This window comes from Thermobia domestica, chromosome 15, assembly GCF_964235325.1.
Source record: "Thermobia domestica chromosome 15, izTheDome1.hap1.1, whole genome shotgun sequence".
In the NCBI taxonomy this organism is placed as follows: Eukaryota; Metazoa; Arthropoda; class Insecta; order Zygentoma; family Lepismatidae; genus Thermobia; species Thermobia domestica.
This window is the reverse complement of record NC_137468.1, coordinates 102,661,804-102,687,711: the sequence shown is the minus strand read 5'-3', so window position 1 is coordinate 102,687,711 and position 25,908 is coordinate 102,661,804. Positions and strand designations below refer to the sequence as shown.

The window sequence follows — 25,908 nt, the reverse complement described above, 5'->3', positions numbered from 1 at the left end:
TTGGGAGTTCATATCGCGGGAAACTCCCCCTATATACGCAACTGCATACAATGGAAAAATTAATACAGTTTGATAGACAAAAGCAACTATTATGCTTCTGACAATGGACTGAATAAATAAATAAAGAAAAGCTGCTACTAAAATAAGCAAAATTGCAAATAATTAAATCAATCAAACTAAATAATAACACATAAAGTTGCAATATGTTATATCTGACTTCATTGGGACAGTTAGAAGATTATAAGAACGTTCACTCCGGTACGAGCCACAATCTCAATCTATTCTGAATCTATCCTCATATTTCTTCATTAAGGCTCGAGTTTAATGGACCCACTCGGTACCCAATGCTATAAATTTTAAAAACTATCACTTAACTCACGGAAATTAAAAAAAAAAAACACTTAAATAACGTAATACAAGAACACAACCAGGGAAATGTCATAGAATCTCAATACTTACTAAGCCTTAGTAATTATTAAAGAAAGTATGCGTACGAGTGCAATGGACCCACCTGGTAGTCCTAGGCAGTGGCGGCTGTTGGACGTTAAAAGTGGGGAGGCAAGATATGATCTGAATACAGTATTTGTATGTCAATGTTACTTTTCCTGGTTGCTTGTAACACTTTGTTAGACTAAAGGCTGTATAACTATTAGGAGGCTGTTATATAGACTAAAGGCTGTATAACTGTGTAACTATCTTTTTCAGTTAAAATACCGTCTATCTTGTTTCATATTTTGTTACGTAAATTGACAAAAGCAACACAAGATACTAACTCTTTGTACTCTTATACAACGAAGGTGTAAGAAGAGATCTGATTCCTTGCTCATGAAATCAAAAAATCATAAAATCATGCATCTTAAAATTCTGTCTGGAAAATTGTGTAATCAGATTAGGGACCTATTTAATAACAAATTTGCAAAACAAATAAATAGAAAGGATTATATTAATCAAATAATCATAGTAATGGATAATAAGGCTTGTTCTGCAAAAGTTATATTGAAACTGGAAATTAATGAACAACTTATATTTTTAATTCCACGCATGTTATTATATGTGTTATTACTCTTAGAAAGACAGTGAATACTACAAGCATATGCTACGACATTCAAAAAAATACTTTTGCAGCTTCCCGAAACATGTTCGTTGCCATTAGATACAGTTTTCATTTTCTTGGAATACATTAAAACTCAACAATACTTAGTCACTCCACATTTCAGTTATACAAAATAATCCTAAAACCTAGAATTATGTTGAATTTACTAAATTTAATTGTATAACAAAACTGTATATGTACACCCCTAAACTCGTATATTACACTGCAAAATTATATATTCTTTACTGAGCTCCTTCGTGGCTAAGCGGTTAAGGTACGCACCTTTGACGTGAGAGACCTGGGTTCAATTCCCGGAGGGAGCTCACGTGGTTCGGACTCTACGTTAATCATTAAGTTCACGTCTCATATAGCTTCGCTGCTGAACAGGATGTTAAACTGAAAAAAATCAAATCAAAATATTCTTTACTATAAGAAAGAAGAAAAGAACTGTCAATTTTTCAAGAAAAGAACTGTTTTAGGAACCGTCAGTTTTTGTGCAATTAAAGAATAACTTGTGAAGGACTTCTTTTCTTGCGAAATGATATCTCAATTAGATCCAGAGAGGCTTACTAACATATCGAGCCCTTGTAAGATGAAATGAAAGTACGCTCGAATTGTCTCGCTCCAGCAGCTTAATTTTGGGCCATTTTTAGTGGCATTTTTAAAACGCAATTTCTGTAGCTTTCTTAACTTCACGGAAATATAACCAATACGTACTCATGGAACGGCAAATATTTTATGGCACCATTTGTATTCTATGAACCAATAATACATACAAAACTTTATATTTCCAAATGAAACTATATACATTAATGGGTCATTTCAAAAAGTGGAGGGGCAACTGCCCCCCTTTGCCCCTCCCCTAATCGCCGGCCGTGGTCCTAGGGTTAAAAGTGTATCCTTGTATGGATATTTAGATAGAGGAAATACTAGTTCTTGCCGAATTTCTTTAACTACTTACGATATGTTCCATTATTTTTAAACTAGGGTTTAAAATGTGATTGATTGCGTTTAGGGCGGCTTATAACACTTGACATATGTTCATTAGAACGTTTTATTTTCATTTGATATAAAGAATTACCCAGCAAATTTTGGCATTTGAATTTTTTGACACCCTGTATTTACGATAGGAAATGAAGTTATGCAATGTGCATAAATAATTGCTGTTTTCCATGCAGTAGTATTTGCATTAAGGTGCGTGTAATTATTATTATTTAAAACTATATAAATTTTAAAATAACGCTGGCACATGAATTCACATCCATATATGAAAATCTCATAGGTGATATGGTAATGCTCTTAAGTCGTAATTAAATTGTACGTAATTACAGATGTACATGAAAAGTCAGAGTGTTAGAGCTGACGGTGATGAACAGAAGAGGAAGAAAAGAACACATTTCTTTCAACTTGCCTAAGGGGTTTTAAAAGTGACATGACAATTGTGCAGGAAGTATAGCAGGATCTTTCAAGTAAAAAATTTTTGTTCTTTAGTCGTCAAAAGAGAGGGGATGGGATAGATGATTTGAGTACGAAACTACATTTATACATATAAACTAGTTCTCTCTTTGGTCAACCCTAGCACACTGATAAGCATCAAATATTTTCTGGGCGCTAAGTATACGATATTATATGTGGGCGCTAAATCTACGGGCGCTAAGTGCACTCCACGGTAAGAATATGCCATTCACATTTTGAGAAAAGTAAAATTCATTTTCAAAAGAACATACTTTTACTTCTTGTAAACTTGTTTTCTACTGTATTACTATATATACTACTTTTCGCAATGAAAAGCTATGGTTATATCATTGACGGTGAAATAATTTGTTACGGCAGGCTTATATTTCTCAAATTTGATTTTGTTGACAGCACTTTATTTTTAGTCTTCAATTCATAAACACTTTTCCTACTACAATTGACTTTTGTAAAGTCGACAACAAAAGTACAGTATCTCTTGGTTTACGTTTGATAGAATAATAATATTACTCACAACTATTAAACTTAGGACAAGACACTGTCTTTTAAATAAATTTATAGACTACGACTTTTTAGTTTTTATTACCGTGTGCGTGAATTTTCTCGAGGTTGACCCGTTTCCTCCCACTTTCTTCATTCCACTATTTCAATCATTTAATCATCGTCTCCTTCAGTCTACATGGCATATCCATGGACGTAAAACTGAAATATTATTTTAGTTTTTTTTAAAGATAAAATCTTTCAGTTTTAAGTCCACATTGTTAGGATTTTTTAGGTAAAAAAAATCTGATTAACGAAAATGAATGATTGATAAAGAATTGCTATAACAGAATGTGGAAGGGAAACGTAGAATTCCAGAAAACCCACAAACACTACACGTGGTCTGGAACCAAGCCAGAGACTCCTGCATCAGAGGTGAGCTTTTTACTACTAAGCCACCATACTCTAATTTAGTTTTTGTTATTAGAATTTGACTCTGGAATTAATTTAGGAAACTTTCTTCTGTACGAATGTTAACTTTTATCATGAAGGGATTCAGGTAAACAAAGGCTAGATTTTGATACAACCAGCATCCTTTTTGAGCAGTTTCCTTTGTTGACTGAGTATGAATTTCCGTTATTGTTAACATTTTTCGTAAATTTAAGTTCTTTGGGCATTTCATATTTAGTGTTCCGATATAGGTTGAAATTTGGAATTGTTGAATTATTGTAATTCATTGAAACTTTCCTTTATTTTAAAAGTGGATCAAAACAGATGATCTACACTAGTTAACTTAAAACTATATTTTTTACTTAGACACAAATACGTGTAAACGCATTGAATCACATAAAAACAATTTACAATAGTTAGTAAATACCTCTATTTGTTTTAATTTCTATACATAAAAGAAGCTCTGAGTGAGTGAGTGACTGCTTGACTGACTGATTAACGCCTAGGCCAAATCGCTTAAGCTAGAAAGTTGTAATTTTGATGGTACATAACATTTGTGACATAAGGCTTCACTAAGGAAGATTTCTTTCGAAATTCAGCTAGGAAAGGGAGAATATGGGTGGCAATTATTATACTAAAACGTTCATATTTCCGAATCTCTAAAGCGTAGAAACATAAACTTTGGTATATTTATTTTCCATACCTTTCTTCTATTGTTTACTCCAGAAGGGAAAAAAAGGATGGGGCTACAATTATAATAATAGGATAGCCATATCTCGAAATTCTTTAAGGTTAGAAACATGAAATTTGGTGTTTAGACTTTTCATTTAAAATAATTAAATATGTGTTTTGGCGTCTTTTAACATTTCCCTTAGAATGGACGAAAAAAGATGGCAAGGAAAACGAGGGGAGTTACTATTGTTATAATAAGATGACCATACCTTGAAACCCCATAAGGTTAAAGGTACGAAAATTGATATTTAGAGTTTTAATTTAAAATAATTTAAAGTATATTTAATCGTTTTTAATGGTTTCCTTAGAAGGAAAGAAAAAAAGACGGAATAAATGGAGGGAGTTGCAATCGTTTTAATAAGATGGTTATATCTCGAAATTCCTTAAAATTGAAGATAGGGATATCAAACTTGATACATAAATTCCTTATTCGAAACAACTGGACATATGACACAGCGATGTTTCCAGAAATTCCGCTTTTAACGAAAGAAAGGGAGGCAAATTCTATTTTTTTTTTTTCTCAAAATGTAAAAGTTCTTTCAGATTGTCAGTCTGAGGAAAACAGGTGAACCATTTGAAATGAATTTTTTGAACACAGTTAGCACTTGAACCGACATGGGTTTCTGTCACTTAACTTTGATTGAAGTGCATACTTTAAGGGGAAATGAGGATTAAAGTTTTCACAAAGAATAATGTCATAAACGTATTTTTGCCGTGTGAAGGATCGACGTAAAGGCTGAAATATGAAGTGAGAGGTCGTAGGCCGAACAAACGCAGAGGTCTGGGAGCGAAGTCCCCAACTAGTCAAAGGCTAGATTTTTTAAAATAAAATATTTGCGTGTTTTTGACTTTAAACAAACGAATCAAATTTAATTATTAAATTACAATAATGTGATTAAATGAGATAATGCACAAGGTGACATTTTCCTTCTTGAAAAGTTGAAGTCTCTTGACTGAGGAGGAGTTGAGATTTGAACTCATAGCAATAAAAGTTTTACACTTATCAACATATAAACAACTCCGCACTGGATAAGCTAGTTGGAATAAAAATTTTTGTAACTTAAAAATAAAATAAAAACATGCCCATTAAAGTACGCAATTAAGTTTTCAATAGTTGTCTTAATTTCATACTTGTAGAGAAAGTAGTTTAACGTGGAAGAATTAAGTGGGAGCATGCTTGTTAGCTCTATTAAGGAGAATGTGTTTGTGCTAAAAGAAAGTTCTGTGCAAGTGTAGGATGTTTTTAAAAATATTTTCCCCTATTTTCATATAGCTTGACTTAAAAATACTAGTGGAGGTTTATGCACTCACGATTTTTTTTTTTCTGAAATTATAGGAAAAAATGAACAAGACGTCGAAAGTAGCCCCTGGACAGAAGATTCATTCGTTCTGCTAACAACTTCCTAGTGTTGTCTTGTATTCGTACAGTTCATATTCATTATCATGTTACAACTAAATTAATTATTGACTGTCCTTATTCTTTTCCTTTCTCTTTATCTATGATAACAAAAGAGAAACTCACAACCCAACGAACTGCACAAGTTCTCGCCACTAAATACACATCATTTCCCACCAGAGGGCGTAGCTCTCTAAGAGGTGTTAACGTTTCGGCTTGCTTGACCATGAAATGAAATAAAATTATAACAAGTACATCTTATATTCACTAGAATACGGATAAAAACTTTTGGACCATTCGTACAATAAGCGTAATGCTACGCACAAAAAAATGCCCGGATATGCACTTCTTCCACCATGATGACTAGTGAGACAAGTAGGCTGCCGAGAAGTGATATCGATAAATATGTTTGGTTTACCAAAACTCCTTTATATATTGTAAACTTCTGAGGAAAAAGAGGTTGATAGAGACAAATGATGGTACGCGTGATTGGACTTTCTTCCATAACCGTTTTATTACAATAACTTTAGAGTAGTACAATTCTAAAGATGGTCCGAAGACCAATATTCGTAGTTCGTTAATTTGGTAGTTGGTGATTAGAGATGTCCCAGGGCCCAGTCACAACCAAGGGACAGGTTTGGGAGAACCTCAGGGCCCAGACGCAGCCAAGAAAAGGTAGGTGAGATGAACAGTCCCAATGCAAACTGATGCCTTTGAAGGCGCTGCGCCGTCTTATATCCTATATCCTATCCTCGTGAGTCATTGTGGATCCTCGTGATGGTGATGACGTTCGTCCTTTTTCGGATCACGTATTGATTAAGGCTGTTGCTACCTCTTCGCTGAGTCGAGTTTTCCCCTATCTAATAACATTGGAACTTTTTTCGTGTTTTTCTCAGCAAGCAATGAACAAATCCTTATAAAAATTTGCATAGAGTCAGGTCGATAATAAAGAATTCGTTATATGAGCTTATAATTTTACTAAAAGCCTCCAATTAAGTTATTCATTCCCCCCTTTTTTTCATGTGAAGATTTGCAACAGTGCGATCTCTGCTTCTCCCTGTTTGTATTAGCAGCGTGAGGGAAATTCGGGCTAGCCATTTAAAACAGGTTTTTAAACTCTGTCCATATCACATCTGTGGAATGAAATTTTCTAGCCCTCTCGTCCTTTTCGAGGACAGATTTATGGTACTGAGAAGGAGGGGGCGTTCTTTATTTTCTTTGCTGAACCTATTGCTTTTAGTATATTCGTCTAGTCTCATTCGGAGTTATTGTGGTTACTTTCAAACATAGCAAGATGCCTCTTGCGTCTCATGTATTTCAGTCTTATACCTGGTGATTGGTTATACAAATATAAATTAGCAGACGATTGTGATAGCAGATAAATTTCCTGTGTGGGGGCCGCGGTGGCTCAGTGGTAGAGCGTTCATCTCAGTTGCATGGGGTCCTTGGTTTGATCCCAGCTCGCGCTAAGTGAACTTTGTGGTGGACAAACATCGTGTGCATGGTTTTTCTCAGGGTTCTCCTGTTTTCTCCCACTTTCTTCGTTCCACCATTTCATTCATTACTTATCATCACTATCTCCTTTAGCCTAACCGGCATAACTGTGGGACGTAAAACTTACAGATTTCATTTTATTTTCAAATTTCCTGTGTGAAATAATAATAATAATAATAATAATAATAATAATAATAATAATAATAATAATAATAATAATAATAATTATTATTATTATTATTATTATTATTATTATTATTATTATTATTATTATTATTATTATTATTATTATTATTATTATTATTATTATTATTATAGGAAATTCTTGGCCAAGGAATATCAGTGCGGCTTGGCAGTAGTAATTAAGTTAAAATTTGTGGTCACCACATCGGTTCCTCCTTGCCGGTGTTTCCTTGACCAGAGACTGGCCGCGCTGCCGACACCAGTGGGGTTCTCACATTGAAAACACCAGCGCTCTTTGACTTTTGTAACCTCACGGAAACAGGTAAACCAGTGGAGATAGCATTTTGGAATAATTATATATATGTATATGCAGACCCGTATTCAGGAGGATCTAGGGGGTTTGCCTCCCTAAATTTTCGCTGGCCTCCCTAAACTTTTCACGGTAGGCTTGCAAATAAAATATAATATGGTGATAAACTATGATATGGTTGGATCGGGCTCCCCTAACTTCAGCCGCCCCCCTACATTTTTGGGCTGGCTACCGGCCTCTGTATATGTATTTGAAACTGTGAATAGTAGTATAGAATGTTTATGCTAAATAATAATAATTTCATTTTTACCACATACGAAGGAAATTTAGAAATAAACTTTTTTGTTACACAAATGTGTTCTTAGCGTGAATGCTGTCGAATTCTATTCCTAATGATGACAGATTTTTCGGTGTTGTTTCAGTATCGTGAGGCAACTGGGAAACTGAAGAACTGACCACACATTACCCTTCTAACAGAGCACATTTGTAGGAAAAGTTAAGTGTAATATCAAGGATTCTTTTACTAAACAGAAAAACATCTATACATAATGAAATATGTAGTGTTAATGTAGATACAAACGTCATTTTCTTGGTAACGTCTTTTCTTGGTTATTACTTTACGAAATATGAATAGGGACTTATTTCTTGGTAACAGGGAATAGGGACTTATTAGTGTTACCTGCTAATAATAACCTTGTAACTTACGCATTCTAAATAAGAAATATTTATTTTCCAGATGGTGAACGCGAAATTTCATCTATAGCTACAACATATATATATATATATATATATATATATATATATATATATATATATATATATATATATATATAAATAGTACAACACATATTAACAGAATAATTTTAATTTTATGCATTATTTTTTCATGCTTCATTTTAAAATATAGGGCTTTTTTTTTGTTGAGGTACACCAATTTGTCATTGTCATACATATTAAACTAAAGCATTACCGTATGAGTATAAAAATATGTGATGGAATACTTCGTTACATCAAGCCACAACATTATGTAAAATAAATTATTAAAAAATAATAAACAAGCAGTATAATCAAAATGCTAAATATCACCGAAGCACTATTCACAATTTAAATATCTATGAGCATACTCCAAAATCCCTAGGTAAGTTTCTACATTGAAGAAAAAGTAAACAAAATTCACAAGGCCACGCTAAACATAAATACAGGAAAAGTTAAATAAAAAAAATGTTATCAGTAAAATTTCTACTCTTCCCCTCCAAAATTATGTCTCAAATCAAGTAAGTAACTTGCTTAAATTATACTGGTCTATGATTTTTTAATTTTGTTGATAAGTGGTCAAAGTTACACTCGAAGTATTGACTTCAATCAATACAAATAAATCAAACAAACACTAATATTTCACATTTATTTATACAATGAGTATGTCATAGTTTTTTTAAAAAACAATTTTCATTTCATGTACAGTATAAATTTTAAAGAAATAATTCGGTTTCAAATGTTACTTTCACGCAAAAAAAAAAAAGAAAAAAAAGAGAAAAAGAAAAAGAAAATATACTATGGTAAATTAAAGTGAGATTACAGTGTTACGTTAGTTCAAATAAGATGTTAACGAAATTTTGCGGACATCGTCTTCTGAGTGTTATTGTTGTGGTTGCAGATAATATTACAATATTTACCCTATCAGTCCATGTGTTCGTTCGTCAGAAAAAATCTCGAAGACTGGATCACCATCAATTTTGGCCAGGATGTAGAGAATTAGGAATCAGGTTAATTTATATATATGATTTTCAAACCAGAAATTGTAGAAATCGGCCATTTCCGATTACAACATTAATCATTATATTTGTCTGTATAGAGCAAAACCGGTAATGTATAGCGAGAATCTGTTTCCTGTAATCGATCAAGCATCTGAAGACTACATTTCATTTCCATCTTTAACTCTCTACTAAAACCGGAAGCATAGAAATCCACTAGAACTTCCTCTTTCAATATTGATCGGCGAAACCGATAAGAGATATCGAGAAGCTGGTTTTTAATATCAGTTTAGCGTTACAAGAATAGGTATCATCTTCTCTCTTAATCCTCATTAAAACTGGAAGTGGCAGAAAACAACCACTTTTGGTTCTAACGTTGATTGCTATGGAGGGAAAGCGGTAATAGATAGTTAGAATCGATTTTCTGCAATCAATTAGACGTCGCAAGTAAATATTCCATCTCTACTTTAATATCTCTACTAAAACCGGAAGTGGTAATTTATTTCCGGTTTCAAGATTAATTGAAGAATACCCTGCTATAGAAACCATATTCCTTCACGTGATGTACACGTGACATTAATACTAATTTATACTTACATTTGTGAAATATTACAATATTTGAGCAATGGTATCGATAAACGTACTTTTAAATGTATGTTTAAGATGTACTATATTATATCATACTTGAGCAATGGTATCAATAAATACATTTTTAAAACTTACTGAGCAGAAAATCAATAAAATGTATCAGAATACATTATTAAAATTATAAAGTTGAAAAGCATGAGGAACTTAAAATAAGTGATCTTTATGAATTTGAGTACGCTCTAGAACCACACTGTCCAAGACAGAAAATTGGTTGTGATTATCTGGTTCTGAAATAATAGTGATATACATTATTGTATTTCCTGTGCCTGTTTGCTATTCCTATTAAAAAAATAATAAAAATTAAAAAAAACAAACCACTGTTAAGAAGAAAGTGGCAATTATACAATTTCTACTGCTTCTAAAATAATTTTGTCACGCACAGTTAAATTAATTAAAACGTCATTCAAAGCAAAAAGTTCATTGTCAGTTGAATGAGATAATTTACGAATGCCGAGAATAGATTATTTTGAAGTAGGAATCTCATAACACTCATATATCTTCCAAAATTACGTTACTTTCGAGTATTCAGCTTATGCTAGTAGTGTCGCCCATCGAACAAATCTTTACTATGCTCTCCACACTTAAGTTTTGTGTATAATTGACACACGAACTACAAACAATATGAGAATTTTGAATGGTAGTCAGTATAATATTAAAAGAATAAATATTATCTAAGATCAATATTAATAGACGAAAACCATATTCACGAAGAAATTAAATGTCAACTAAAAGCAGATAATTCGTGTTATTATTCGTTTAAAATCTCTCATCGTCGCAGATTTTGACAAGGAATTTGAAGCTTAAAATATATAAAACAATAATCATGCCTGTTGTTCTGTATGGTTGCGAAACATGATCACTTACTCCGAGAGAAGAACGCAGACTGGAAGTATTTGAGAACAAGATTCTGAGACGAATATTCGGACGCGAGGTACGGGAATGGAGAATGGTGGAAACTTCATAACGAGGAACTACATACCGTAATTTATACCGTTTACCAACCACTTTTACGGTCATGAAATCTAGGTGGCTGAGGTGGGCAGGATATATAGCCAGAATGAAATGAAGTAGGAACGCTTTCAGAGTTTTAACTGGAAGTTCAATCGGAAAACAACCATTAGGAAGACGTAAGCGCAGATGGGAGGACAATATCAAGATGAATCTCGCAGAAATATAGGAATATAAAATAGAAACTGAATCCAGTCGGCTAGAGATAGAAGTTAGTGGAGAGCTTTTGTGAATGCGGCATTGAACCTCCGGGTTCCATACGCCATAGAATTAGTTAGTTTAGTCAATATAATATTTACAGTCAGGAAAATTGAGTGTCTGACAATTGTGACGTCATACATTTTCAGATTGACGCCTAACACCACCTGGTTAATCAAAATACAGTAATTGCCGTCTGCAACTACACAACTCTGTAAACTCTCAGCCAACGATTGGATTCCGTGGCTAAGAACTCTAGAATCTGAAAAGCAGAAACCTTGTGTGAGCATAATAAAAACTGCTAAGTTAGAATATAGCAATATATATGTTCCATATTCTTGTAAGTTCATTCAATGTCAAAATTATGGTATTTAAAATCATGGAAATGTCAGATACGGGTTTCAGACACCAAATTTCCAGCGGCGTAGGGTGGTTTTCTGCTAAGAGAAACCTTTTAATTTTAATGCATTAATCTGAATATTTAGTGAAATAATCATTCATAATGTGTAGCATTATTCTTAAATCATTAATGGATTATTTATTTTCATTCATTATTCTGTTTAGTCAGGGAAATTACTTCTACGCTTTACATAGCCTCTAGAAATTTCCACTATTTAATTTACACAGTTAAGAAAGATAGAACTAAAAAATGTTACGCGTGCCGAAAACCTTACTACATATAAATCTGCAATGAAAGTAAAAGTAATAATATGTAATAGCTGCATCTGGTGTGTGATTATTTCTTTTGAACATTAACCACAAAATCGACTACACTACTTTTTATTTTTTACTTTTATTTATTTATTTATTTATTTATTTATTTATTTATTTGCAATCCACACTATTTATCAATGCACTGAGAATTTATGCTATGCTTTGAAGGGGAAGCATTTTTTATTAAAGAAGTTTATCAAAAAATAAATATGCAGTAATCTACACCTTGTGGAACATCATATTCTATTTTTACATCATTGCTTTCTTTCCCATTTGCTAAGACATATTGTGACCTATTAGATAGCTGTCGAACCAAGAATGAGATACATCTTTAAATACTATATTTTCTAGCTTTTATAGCAATATATTATGCTTAAATGTATCAAATGCTTTCTTCAAATCAATAAATAATCCTGCTGCAAGTTTATTGTTACCCAGACATTCTTGGATTTCTACCACTATATCAGTTATAGCATTCTAGGTGCTTGATTTATCCCTGAAATCATATTGATATTGATAAAAATAATCCATAGAATCCAAATATGTTACCATTCTATTATATATACACTTCTCAATTACATTAGAAACTCAGCTTAATATAGATATAGGTCTATAATTATTTGGATTTAACTTAATCTCTGCCCTTATAAATTGGAGTGGAGTGACTTAGGCAGTTTTGCATTGCATAGGATTTAGATTCGATTTGAATTTAGCGTCCCGCTCAGAAGCAAGGCTATATGAGACGTAGCTTAACATGAGATACCAACCACATGAGCTCCTGCAAGGAATAAAACCTGGATCTTCTACGCCAACGCTATATATATAGCCACGAGGGAACTCATGCATTGCATTAAAAATTCATCTAAAGTAAAGGAAGAATTTACCATTTAAGATGTTTCACTAATAGTGTCCTTGCAACTCATTATGTAATCCATCTCTTGTTTGTTTCTTCTTTCTCTTTAGAGTACCAATGATTATAATAATGCACGCATGGGTAACTGGAATAAAATAGAATGAATGGGTACTTGAGATACCCATATTCAGCGCTTTATTTTCCAATAAGAGTATATTTGATGCTAATGTTCTACCAACGCTTACAAAATAATCATTCAATACATTTGGTACACCTTCACTATCAACTAAAGTACTTCCCGTTTTCCTTTTTCATTTGATTTTTCCATGAAATATGAAGGATATTATATAGTACGAGTTCAGCAGAACTCACCAAGGTTGGTATGATGGTAGAACCTGATTTGCTACGTAAGCGTGTGAAATATTATGCAGACTTACAGTTCCCAAGTTATGGGATATTGAACTCTGAACCATATTTTGAAAAGCAACAACGCATACACCAAACTCATCCATTCGCGGTCAAATTTGGTCTGGTTGTAGAGTTTGATCTGCTTTTAAATATTACGTTGTGCAGGTTTGGGGTTTTCGAGTTATGCACAATCGAATTTCTGAATCACTGGACATAACAAAAACATAATAAATACAGTTTAAACTGTATTTAAAGGTTAGTCTTGGACAGAAAAAGTCTAATACAGGACTATTTTTTTAATGACTATAGTATTTCGCTTCTTAATTGTACACACAATATATACGTATATTATTGTTAGTTAATAACTCTTTTACAACTAGGGGGCCGCGGTGGCTCAGTGGTAGAGCGTTCACCTCTGGTGCATGGGGTCTCGGGTTCAAACCCTGCTCCCGCCAAGTGAACTTTGTGGTGGACAAACACCGTGTGCGTGGGTTTTCTCGGGGTTCTCCCGTTTCCTCCCACTTTCTTCATTCCACCATTTCATTCATTTCTCATAATCACCGTCTCCTTTAGCCTAACCGGCATAACCGTGGGACGTAAAACTCAAAGATTTCATTTTCATTTTTCTTTTACAACTAAATAAAATTTCCTATCAGGCAAGCATTTTCGTAATTTTTGTAACAGTACTTACTCTATATTTGCCATCTTAACTTGGTTGCCATATTTTAAGTTTTCTATGCTCATTGTGCATATTTACATTATTTCGAAAATTTTAATCAAAGGGTAATATTTATCTCTCATCTTTACTAAATTTAATTTCTCATTTATCCAAGAAGACTTGAGTTTGTTTTCTTTTCTACAAACTTTGTGTGTACTCTCATTTTTAACGTTTAGCTATTTCAATTGCTTCTGATAATTACTTTATCAACTGACTATATTGTTCAATATTATATATATATATTCAATACCGGTAGATTGTAATTTATTTATTAGTAAAGAAATCATGCTACTAAAATAATTATATGATTATTACATATAATCATAGATATATTATCGTATAACGTATTTAATAGTACGTATACGAGGACAAGTTTCAGTACTCTCCACTTAAAAAGAGATAAAATTATGGAAAACATTTTATCAGGATACTAGTTGATGTAAGTTCCAATTACGCAAAAATCTTTATCACTTACTTCCAAGATGAAATTTCCCAAAGGCAAAAGATATTTTTAATAATATATACATATTTAAATTTCTTTCTTTGTTTAGATACAAAAAAAAAAAAAAATCTTACACGTGGCTAAAACTCATCATCAGCGAATGATTGTGATTGTTCACCAATACATTAAGATCATCAGCTTTGAGATTTTTCTGTATTTATCCAATATTGCTTAATGTTGTTCCTTGTTTTTGTGTTAAAGAAAATGATTCATTTAAAATATTGTGTCATCAATATTAGAAGTCTTTCACCTGACGGAAGGAGAAAGGGAGTAAAACTTATACCAATGTACAATTCAGTATTTGTCCGACGTAATCAAAAACTTGAGGAGGACTTGAATATTCTTTGTGCAACTAAAGACCAAGGTGTTATGCACTGTAATCTCCATGGTAAAACAAAAGCGAATTTTTCGCATCGTGTGTTTATAAAAAGAGAATAAAGAAAAGTTTCTATTAATTCTCACATCTTACAAATAGAAAACCTAATGCAAATACATATACATTTCCACTAATATAAAAAATTGTGGAAGGCTATATAAGTATTACCTTATATCGTGAACGCATTGTTAGAATAATAGCAAATGAATACAACGTTGATATTAGAGTTTTCTGCAATATTGTTAGGTATAACAAAAAAATGAGGATAAGATATGTATCAATCGATAGATATCAATGACCAGAACAAAATTATTTATTAAGTATAAACTTTAAGTTCAGCGTAGTTTTCGAGAAAATCGATAAAAAGAATTTTCGTAAACCTGGAAATTAATGATCTACGGTAACTATTCCACCTATTAAGATGAAACTGAAATTGAAGTTTACCCTTATAAACCTTTTCATTATGGGATTAACAAGACGACAGTATGCAGTATAACTAATGAAATATATTCTAAAATTATGATTAGGTCTTAAAGTTCAATGTTTGTTTGACTATAAGCAAAGATAATACATATATCAATAGATACACCACATCGAACTGGACAAAGTGACAAGCCTTAGGGTAAATTTCCATTCTTAGTTTTTGAGAAAAGTCGAGAAAAACAATTTTTAATGGCGCTAGAAAGTATATCGTTTATTGCCAGTAATAGTATAATTGATAGTTTTACTTCTAAATCCTGGAACAGATTGTTTATTTATGCATTACATATGCAAAACAATACACTGTTAACTAGGAGACTGTACCAATTGTTTATGTCTTCTAATTGTGGTACACATACTTCTAACAGTGATACACATACTCCTAACAGCGATACATATATTCCTAAGTGATGTATATACATTCCTAACAGTCAAACACATATTCCTAATAGTGATACTCATATTTCTAACAGTGATACACATATTCCTAATAGTGATACATATACATTCCTAACAGTCAAACACATATTCCTAATAGTAATACTTATATTCCTAACAGTGGTACACATACTCCTAACTGTGATGCATATACACTCTCAATGGTGATACAATATTCCAAATAGTGATTACATATATATTTCTAGCAGTGATACAGATATTCCTAACAGTGATACAAATATTCCTAACAGTGATACAAATTCTAATAGTGATACACATATTCCTAACAGTGATACATATACACTCCTAACAGTGATACACATATTCCTAATAGTGATACACATATTCCTAACAGTGATACATATACACTCACACATATTCCTAATAGTGCTGCACATATTCCTAACAGTGATACATATACACTCCTAACAGTGATACACATATTCCTAATAGTGATACACATATTCCTAACAATAATAGACATACTCCCAACAGTGATACACATACTCCTAACAGCGACACACATTCATAACAGTGATGCACATACTACTTGCAAACTTGAATATTCAAAGATCTTATTCTGTTACTGTATTAACTATAGTATTAATCACAGAAATAATAATGCATAATATCAGGGGCGGATCCAGGACGGACTTCTGGGGGGCGGTGGGTTGTAATACTGCTACTTACAGCTACTTCTGAGCTCCAATTTTTTTATTTATATATAAAATAAAGAAGTTTCCTATTGTGGGGGGTCATGCCCCCCTGGATCCACCACTGATAATATTGAACTTTCATGATTATCTTTATAACCTTTAGAAATAACAGAAGGTGAAACTATAAGAAGAAATGATAAAGCCTGACACATAACACACATATATTAAAACCTCAGTTAAGAAAAAAAAAGAAGAGAAGAAGAAGAAGAAGAAGTCGACTAATATTTCCTTGTAAACTAGCTGGCTATTGTAATATTAGGTAATGTATAATAGAATGCAAAGCGTATGTATTAATAGTGTGAAAATGGTTCGTGTAAAAGATCCTTACCTGTTCTTAACATTTAAGTCATATATTATTTTCTGCTTTATGCACTTCAAACTATAACTTTTTTTTAAGGTAAAGGGTCAGGGAGTTGTAGGTTGTACTTTATTCATCAATTTTCATTTTTATTTTCAAAATTAGATGGTTTGGTGTATGACTCCTGGCCCTAGCCATTAGAGGGTTACGCCCTCTCTTTGGCACAAAATTGTAGACATTGTTGTTTTAAATCATGTATGATGGTCTAAGTGCAGTCTTATAAACAAATAGTGCTGAAAAGTAACGAACAATAACAAAAACATATCAGGTGAGTGAATAAATATAAATATGGATACAAGAAAACAAAATACATATCTAAATAGTGCAAGTATAAAGAGAACTGGTATAGACGCAGTGTGTTGTGCTTTATGAAATAAACATGATGATGTAAAATGAAATGCAGTGCTTACACGCCACAGTCACAAACATAGTGTTAGATAAGCAAATGAAGTTTAGTTCTTCTGTCTCGAGGCGACTCGAGACTGATGGCAACAAGGGGAAAGCCCAAAGTTAGTATTGAACTGAGACATTGTGCTAAAATGGAAATAAATGAGGAAGGTGATCGGGTATATGATATATATGAAAGATGTCGTGTTCTTCAGCTGTAGGATGTGCGTTTTTGATGTATAACGTGATAAGAACGTTTAACGCTGTATGCAAATATTTATACGGTGCGTCAGTTTCGGCATCAGCTTGTAAAGTATCAAGAAGTAATGGGTGGGAGACTGGCAGGCGAGAGACTGTGTATTTCAAACGAATGTCGGCAAGGTGATGGATAAGTTGAGGAAAGTTGATGTGTTCATGAGTCAGAAAGTTCGGATATGGTAACTTTATGCGATACGCAGTTCTAATGGCATGTCGTTCTAGTATGGATAATCGGTCGTAGAACTTTGTTGGAGCATTGCACCAAGCAATATGGCCAAACGTTAAAATGGGCCTGAGGACATTTTATATGTATTAATTAAGAGAGGTGCGTGTAATCCCCAAGTGGTTCCTGTGAGACGCCGTAAAAGATTGAGTCGTAACTTAGCCCTTTGCGTTATTTTCGCTAGATGAGCTTTCCAAGTTAATTTAGAGTCAAAAACTACCCCGAGATATGTAGCCGTAGGAGTTGGCCGAAGTTGATGGTCTTGCAGAGTAACGTTAAGGTTCCATGGGTTACGATGAACTTTCGAGCGGCGTTTAGGAGGTAGAAAGACCAGTGCTTGCGTTTTGGTGGCGTTTAAACTTAATTGCCATGTGTTGCACCTATAACTTCAACTTGCCATTAGTCAAGTAAAGGGTTTGGAATAAGGTATATTTATTCTGTCAAAATTAATCTCTATATCACTTTTTGATTATAGTACTCTTTAACCGATTTATTTTATCTTTAGTAAAATTGAAAGAAAAAATACTTCTTAGGACAGATAAGTAAATACAATAAATCGAATCACATGAATGCTTAAATTACTAATATGGATCATACAAAATCTCATCACCTTTTATTCCTACATTTCAGTTTTGGATAAAGCAGGTGAGTGTGTGTCTGAAGTTGAAACGTTACCTAGATGGAACAGGACTTCGTCACAAGAGCAGTTTTTTAATTGCTGTTCTGATCATTAAATTAATGATAAAGCTACTTTACTTTTAATAACTGTTTCTGATTGCCGAGTTTGCATCTATTGCATTTCACGCAACATTTTAACTCAATAATTCGGTGAACATACACAGAAACCAAGTGATGGTAGATTAGTTGGTAGCATTCTTGCTTTGCAATCGGGAGGTCCAGGTTTAAATCCGGTGATCTGCCATTCTGACTTAAGTGTTTTCTCTAGAGGTTTTATTCAGTTCAATTAGACTAAGCTGATTTTTTATATTTCTGTTCCCATTTTGTTAATAATTCAAGGTTATATCTGAAAATATCACTTAATAAAAATTAAATAAAAGATCATAGTAGTGGTAGTGAGTAAATAGAGTACTTATTTTTCTATAGCCCTCTTTCTGGTCTAGTTGCTAAAGTTCGGGCAGGGATCCCCGAATTCAAGTCGAGATGCACTTTGTGAAATTTGAGACGAGATAAATGTGTCTCATGTCGAAAATTTGAAACAAGACATGAGATCGCTCGTGAAATGTGTCGCCTCGTCTCAAATGTTGTGAAAAAATTAATTTTTAGAATTATTTAAGAAGGATTCACTCAGAAAAAGATATCTGTCTTAGGCATTTATTAATTTAAAAGGGTATTATCATCATTATTATTAGTATTCTGCATTATTCTCACTTGCTGCAACTGTGAAACTTCCATGCTCCAAGGCTCTATTAATTGTAGTCTCCTTCGGTCCCTCCCTCTCTTTTTTGCCATCATATCCTTTAACGCGTCCCTCATGGTACAATTCCTTCTTACGAGGGAACCTATCCAAGTGCAACTCTGACTTCGAGTCGAGACTATGGTCGTTGGATACCTTGTAGCAAAAAAACGTAACACGAAAAGTTATACATCCTCGATCGCAACCGTTGCGGAGATATAAGCGTGTAAAGTTAGAAATTGAGCTCCATACTATACATTACAAAGTCAGCTTCCGGGTCAGATTTTTCGGAAACGGTCAGGTAAGGAAACTCAGCGAATACATATCAAATTAGTGTTGGGAGCCCACCACCTTTTGAATGAAAAAATGTTGCCCCCGGGGCATTCGCAGGGTCCCAGGCGGGGTCCAACTCAAAATTGGCAAATGGAACCGGGGGTCAAGTAGCATATTGTATGAAAGCTATTGTTAAATAAAAGAAGATAGAACAAATCTCAATTCTCTTTGATGACCCTCTATGCAAACGGGCAACTGGTCAAAATGTCAATACAACCTACATCAAAAAATATATGGCCACTCTTCTAAATCCGTTAAGTTGTGACAATAACAAAACAGAAAAACACGTTTAAAAGTGCAAGGTATTAAAGTTAAACAAATTGTTGCAGAGTCTCTCACAGAGTTACACAACGAACCTTATCCAAGTATAAGTGTGACTTCGAATGACCAATGAACCATAGAATGACCATGGCCATTGGATTGCGTGTCCTAGAAGAGTAAGGATACATTGTCAATCGCAACCGTCGTGGAGGGTGAAAAGTTCAAAAGGCAAAAGTTTCTGTTTTGTTATTGTCACAACTTAACGGATTTAGAAGAGTGGCCATATATTTTCTGATGTAGGTTGTATTGACATTTTGACCAGTTGCCCGTTTGCACAGGGTCATCATAGAGAGTTGAGATTTGTTCTATCTTCTTTTATTTAACAACAGCTTTTATACAATATGCTACTTGACCCCCGGTTCCATTTGCCAATTTTGAGTTGGACCCCGCCTGGGACCCTGCGAATGCCCCGGGGGCAACATTTTTTCATTCAAAAGGTGGTGGGCTCCCAACACTAATTTGATATGTATTCGCTGAGTTTCCTTACCTGACCGTTTCCGAAAAATCTGACCCGGAAGCTGACTTTGTAAAAATGTATAGAATGGAGCTCAATTTCTAACTTTTCACGCTTATATCTCTGTAACGGTTGCGATAGAGGATGTATCACTTTTCGTGTTATGTTCTTTTGGGACAAGGTATCCAACGACCATAGTCTCGACTCGAAGTCAGAGTTGCACTTGGATGGGTTCCCTCGTTAGACAATGTCCCAACTAGTTTCTCTTCCTCTTCTTAATAATATTTAAAATTGTTCTTTTCTCCCCCACCGTTTCTAACACACTCTCATTCATTTTCCGCTCTATCCAGCTAATTCTCTCAATTTTTCTCCACACACACATTTAAGAAACTTCCAGTTGTTTCTTATTATTTTTGCATAATGTCCATGTTTCTGCCTCATACAATACAGTACTCCACACGAAGTACAGTACTCTATTTCTTAACCCTTAACTTAAGTTTTTTTCTTAACTCTATTCGAGGTCCCACAAAATAGTACTTTTTCCCCCTAAAGACTTCTTTCGCCATGCCTAAATTTAATTGTTAATTTTTCGAAATCAAACTTTATGTAAGAAGAGTGACATGCGGATACTTCGTATAGGATATATAAATAATAACGCATGTTAAGCGCTTTATTATTTAAGCTATTATTGATATAAACTTTGGTGTTTAATCATATCCTTAGTGAAAGTCTGGATACGCAACTGGTATACAGTTTAATATTTATATATACTTGAAATTTCGTTTATATGAGATCGATCTTCACTAGAAATTAAACTACTGCTAATTTTAGAGTTTTTTCTGTAATATCTAAAAAAAAATCGATAAGCAGAAACGTAGTGAAACAGACAATACAATTTCGCATGTGATACCGTTATCACAACTCATCTATCTGCTTTCGATTTGCAATTGTAGATAGATTTAGCATTTTTTTTTAATTCTGTAAATAGCGGCATACCAAAAGCAGAAAAGTGAATTGTGGTAAATGCAGTGGTGCCCACCCCCCTTATGTCCATGACGCACCACCCCCCCCGCAATTCTCTATCCATAGGTGTTCTTCCATAAAAAAAATCTTTTCGATTAATTTTTATATCCCCCTCAAACATATTTATATAGATTTTTAACCCCCCCAAATATTTCAATGACGCAGTTTGCGTCATAGCCCCCCTCCTTGTGGGCACCCCTGGTAAATGCATCACATGCAAAATCGTATTGTCTAGTTCACTACGTTTCTGCTTTTCGAATATTTTTTATTTGTTTTGAAGATATTACAGAAAAACTCTAAAATTAGGGATAGTTTAATTTCACTATAGTGAAGACCCTTAAGATGTTAAGATTAATTAGTTGCTTATTTTGGATCTTTCAGCTACTTGAACTACAACTTAGCGTGGAAAACGAGCCACATGAGCTAACACCTGGAATCGAATCCGGGTCATATGCTAACCATTTAGTCATGACGCAGCTCTGTGTCGACAACGAGTGTGTATGTATTAATACACCAAGTATATTAATTTTATACGGTGGTGCAAAAGCTGGCGACATCTATTTGTCACATAATAAGCGGAATAGTATCAAACTTATTTGTATGAAACAGATATTAGCGTGTTTGTAGCAATTTAAGATTTTTGTAATTGACTCTTTGGTATTTAACTCACCAACCCTATTCCCATTTTTGTTTTCAAAATAGTTCATAAATGAAAAATATAATAATATTATAATTTCTTTGTGTGATTTTCTTACATAAATCAATATTAAGGATTTTATACACAACGTGAGAGACTATGACAAAACTATCGATTTAATCGTTGCAATATTTTATGACCAGATGTGTGTATTTATGTACGGAAATATACAATTATGTACGAGTTCTAACTGTATATTATGTTCATCGCAAGAATACTATATTACAAAACAACTATTTATAACAAAATTCACGATAAAGCTGACTGGGACCCAGATCTAAACCCGAAGATATAGATTCTTAATTGAATTTTTAAAAAGAAATGAATGATGTTACAGTAATTTCAGTTTTGTTTTTCAGCACCTAAAATTTCGTTTCCAATTCATTTGTTCCATTTATTTATACACTGTTGTTCTCTGTATTTCTAGGTTTGGGCAAAGGCCCGGAAATTCTTCACAACCGAACAAAAAGCCACGTCGAAGAGTGGCAACAATGGCACAAAGGAGAGCAGCGAACATTCGGGAGCGGCGGCGCATGTTCAACCTTAACGAAGCCTTTGACAAACTCCGACGTAAAGTTCCCACATTCGCCTACGAGAAACGGTTGTCTCGAATCGAAACCTTACGTCTTGCTATCACTTATATCTCCTTTATGACAGAAATTCTGACAGGAAAAGACCTGAAAAGTGAACGATCCAAAGGGATGGGAGGTGGCCCAGGAGATCCTGGGGTTGGGATGGGACTACGAGGTGCAAATCTTCTTCAGTTGGCACCTCCCCAACATCAACGAGATTATATATCTTATTCACTTCCTTCGTTACAGACATGAACCATAAAAGAATGGAGACTATAAGAGGAAGTGATGTATGTACTCGACATTTTGTGTGTTGATCTGATGGCCAAAGGCAAACAGTGCGTAATTTTAGCTTTAAAATGTGTTTGATGGATTCTTTAATGAAGATTCTACTTTAAAAATGGCGATACCGCAAAGAGAATTACAACAAAAAAGTAATAAATGCTTAACTTTATACATTTGTTTAGTTTAATGCTAAGTATCAAAAGACACTAGTCTTACGCTGGCAAAAAATAGTTTGCCTATCTTATATCTTTTGTGATATCTCAAAAGGAATTAATAAAAAGAATCTCATTAGTTTTACGTTATTTTCATATTAACACATCTTACTGTAATCACAGATAAGGTTTTACACCTGATTTGAAGGTAGTTACGATTCTGTACTTAGTTTAAAAAAAAAAAAAAAAAACTGAAGTGAAAAATCTTCCAAGAATACTGACTTGGCGCATTATGTAAGTCTTAAGAAATAAACATGCACTGACCATTAAGATATGTATGATCAACAAAGCAAAACTTTTTTTTTTTTAACGCATTAATTTATGTGTAATTCTCTTTCATTCATCGCCATTTCTATACTAAGATAATTTGTAGGTCATGTATTCGATATATCTTTCAAATTAAATGCAATGCTGGGCAAAACATTGATGTATTTCTACTTTGTGAGCTCCCTTGTGACTGTATAGCTAGCGCACGCGCTTTTGGCGCGGGAGATCCAGGTTCTACACCTAGTAAAGATTATGCGGTTCGGATTACATGCTCAGCTATAGGCACACGTCTCATATAGCCTCACTACTGAAAGGGACGCTAAACTCAAAACTAACCTATTCTATTTCGTATTCAAAACACATTAGGATATGATCATTATGCTATTTTATTGATGCTAATTCCAATGTTAGTCATTAACAATGTCCAACAAGCATTTATTTGCGCAAAAATAGAAGAAGAAATGATAAAAAGAATAAGGGCGGATTTTCATGCAAGCGTCCATTGCGTTCGTTGCTTGCTATTTTTATATGTAGCCAACAAAAAGTTGTGTTACACGTAGAACTGTACTTAAACAACTTTCTCAATTGGCTATTCAGCCACATCGCAAGCAAAGATGTTTGCATGAAAAACCGTCTTAAGTTTTAATTAGTAAAAATTTCTCTTCTCTGGTATAGTAGAAAGAGATGATGGCAAACTATGACTTATATTTTCCTAAATGGGTCCATGTTAAAATATTCTTACTAACTTCACAATGAGCGAACAGTTTTAAGTTAAGATTTCTGTAAGTTACATTGAAACCATTTAGTGCGACAAATCTGCGTTGTGGATTTAAGTTGTTAGTCCAGACATTGGTACTGAATTGAGATGTCAAACTCCATCCATAAACCTCAGCTTCTCCATATGTAACATGAATCTATTCCCGATTATTCATTTCGAAAATATTGTCGAAATAAACTTGAGAGAGTTTTTCATTTTTAGGATTTTTTTTTTTTTTTTTTTTGTTCAAACCAATTTTAGAAAAAAGCTCCGCATGTATTTACTCAATTCACAACTGTTGAAAAAATCTTCAACTTTCAACTGCAATACTACCATACATACGTTTGTAGTATACGTATTATCAGCATAGGCAAGTAACATTTGCCATAAGAATGCATAATGTGAATTTAGTAATAAAAATAATATTCGAATGTGAAATACAACACTATTCTAATTCTTCCAGCACTGTCTAAATAGTAGTATAAATTGTCTAGTTTAATTTAATGTGAACTTTATATTCTTGTGTAGTTGGCCTATCTTACAGATATTTCATCATAGGGTACTGTTCAAATTGAGCCAAAATTTCAACATATTATTTTTGTGCCTAAAAATAACCTAATTACAATTGTTTTAGAGAATTCTGATGATCACAGTAGACTATTAGATTAAGATTGGATTTTAAGTGGAAGATTAAATAATTATATTGTAAAAAAATGTTTTATTGTACAGGATATTTATTACGTTTTCATTAAAACAACATAACAGAGTTTAAATACATTGTTATTAACTCCCTCCTACACAAAATCATTATTGATTATCTTGTACTCTTAGTACATTTTATTATACAGTGTGTCTGTAAAGTTACGCAACCCAAAGTTTGATTGCGTAAGCTATATCTTTTGAACCAAGAACGATAGACCTGAGACTTGAAACAAATGTAAACGTGTTCTATGTAGATATTTTGAAGATAATGACAAATGTTGGAATTTGTAACGCTTTTTGTAGTAACGAAAGAAAATACTGAAAGTGTAAAATTTATAAAATGTACAAAATGAAATCAATGTTCGTGGAAATTGCCGGACCTATGATTCTTTAAAAAAAATCTCTGCATATTTTTCTAAATGTCAGGCATGTGATTTTCTCGAGCTCATTAAGTTCATCAATGAGCTACACATCACGGAACAGTTCCCTGATCTGTGGGCCTACAAAAAAAAAAAAAAACTCTTTGATTTTAGCATCACTCATTGTGGGAAATTTAGTTCTTATATATTTAAATCCCTGCCAGTTCTGTCCATGCTTTTGACGAGGTTCTTAATCAGACCGAATTTTATGTGAAGAGGTGACAGAAATATTTTTTGACGATCAACTAAAGGAAGATATATGGCGTTCTCTTTTCCACTGGAGTCAGTTAAGTTCGTTTCGGCCATACTTTCTTAACATACTGTCCCGACTGTCCCATTCACAAAGGAAGATATTGCAACGCAACTTGGTACACAAATTACCTTTAACCTATAGTATTTTTCAAGATACATCATATTTTGGTACCAGTAACCAAAGTAGCTCCATAGGTGCAAACTTTACCAATAGGGATTTTTGAAGCAGGTTTCCTGCATTGTCCTTAATTTTCCGTTTTGTGTACATCATGCACAAAAGTACCCTTGGAAAGCTGTTTCATTCTGAAGAGAATGACATACAAACCATGATACTCGGATGGGTAGTATTGCAACAGTAGCTACTTTCTTATAAACCTGCAGCGTTTGCAGGGTTAGTTGTATTGTATATACATATACTGACTCTGGCAAACTCTAGGTGATGGATAAATTTCGAATACGGATTCAGCTTCAGCAAGCAAAACTATATCAAAGTTAGTTAATTTCAACTCTGAAACAAAACCTTTGTTGATTAGTGTTATTATCTATAGATGGA

At 33.5% G+C, this 25,908-nt stretch overlaps 1 protein-coding gene across 1 annotated transcript in view; it reads left to right on the top strand.

Annotated features, from left to right (window-relative positions):
- Window positions 1-25,046, top strand: part of LOC145671173 (protein Fer3-like) — a 39,968-nt gene extending 14,922 nt beyond the window's left edge. Inside the window, exon 2 of the mRNA XM_081740015.1 lies at window positions 22,317-25,046. Within this exon, the coding sequence (XP_081596141.1) occupies window positions 22,317-22,716 (400 nt within the window). The 3' untranslated portion in view covers window positions 22,717-25,046. The remainder of the gene's footprint in view (window positions 1-22,316) is intronic.
- The last annotated feature ends 862 nt before the right edge of the window (window positions 25,047-25,908 follow it).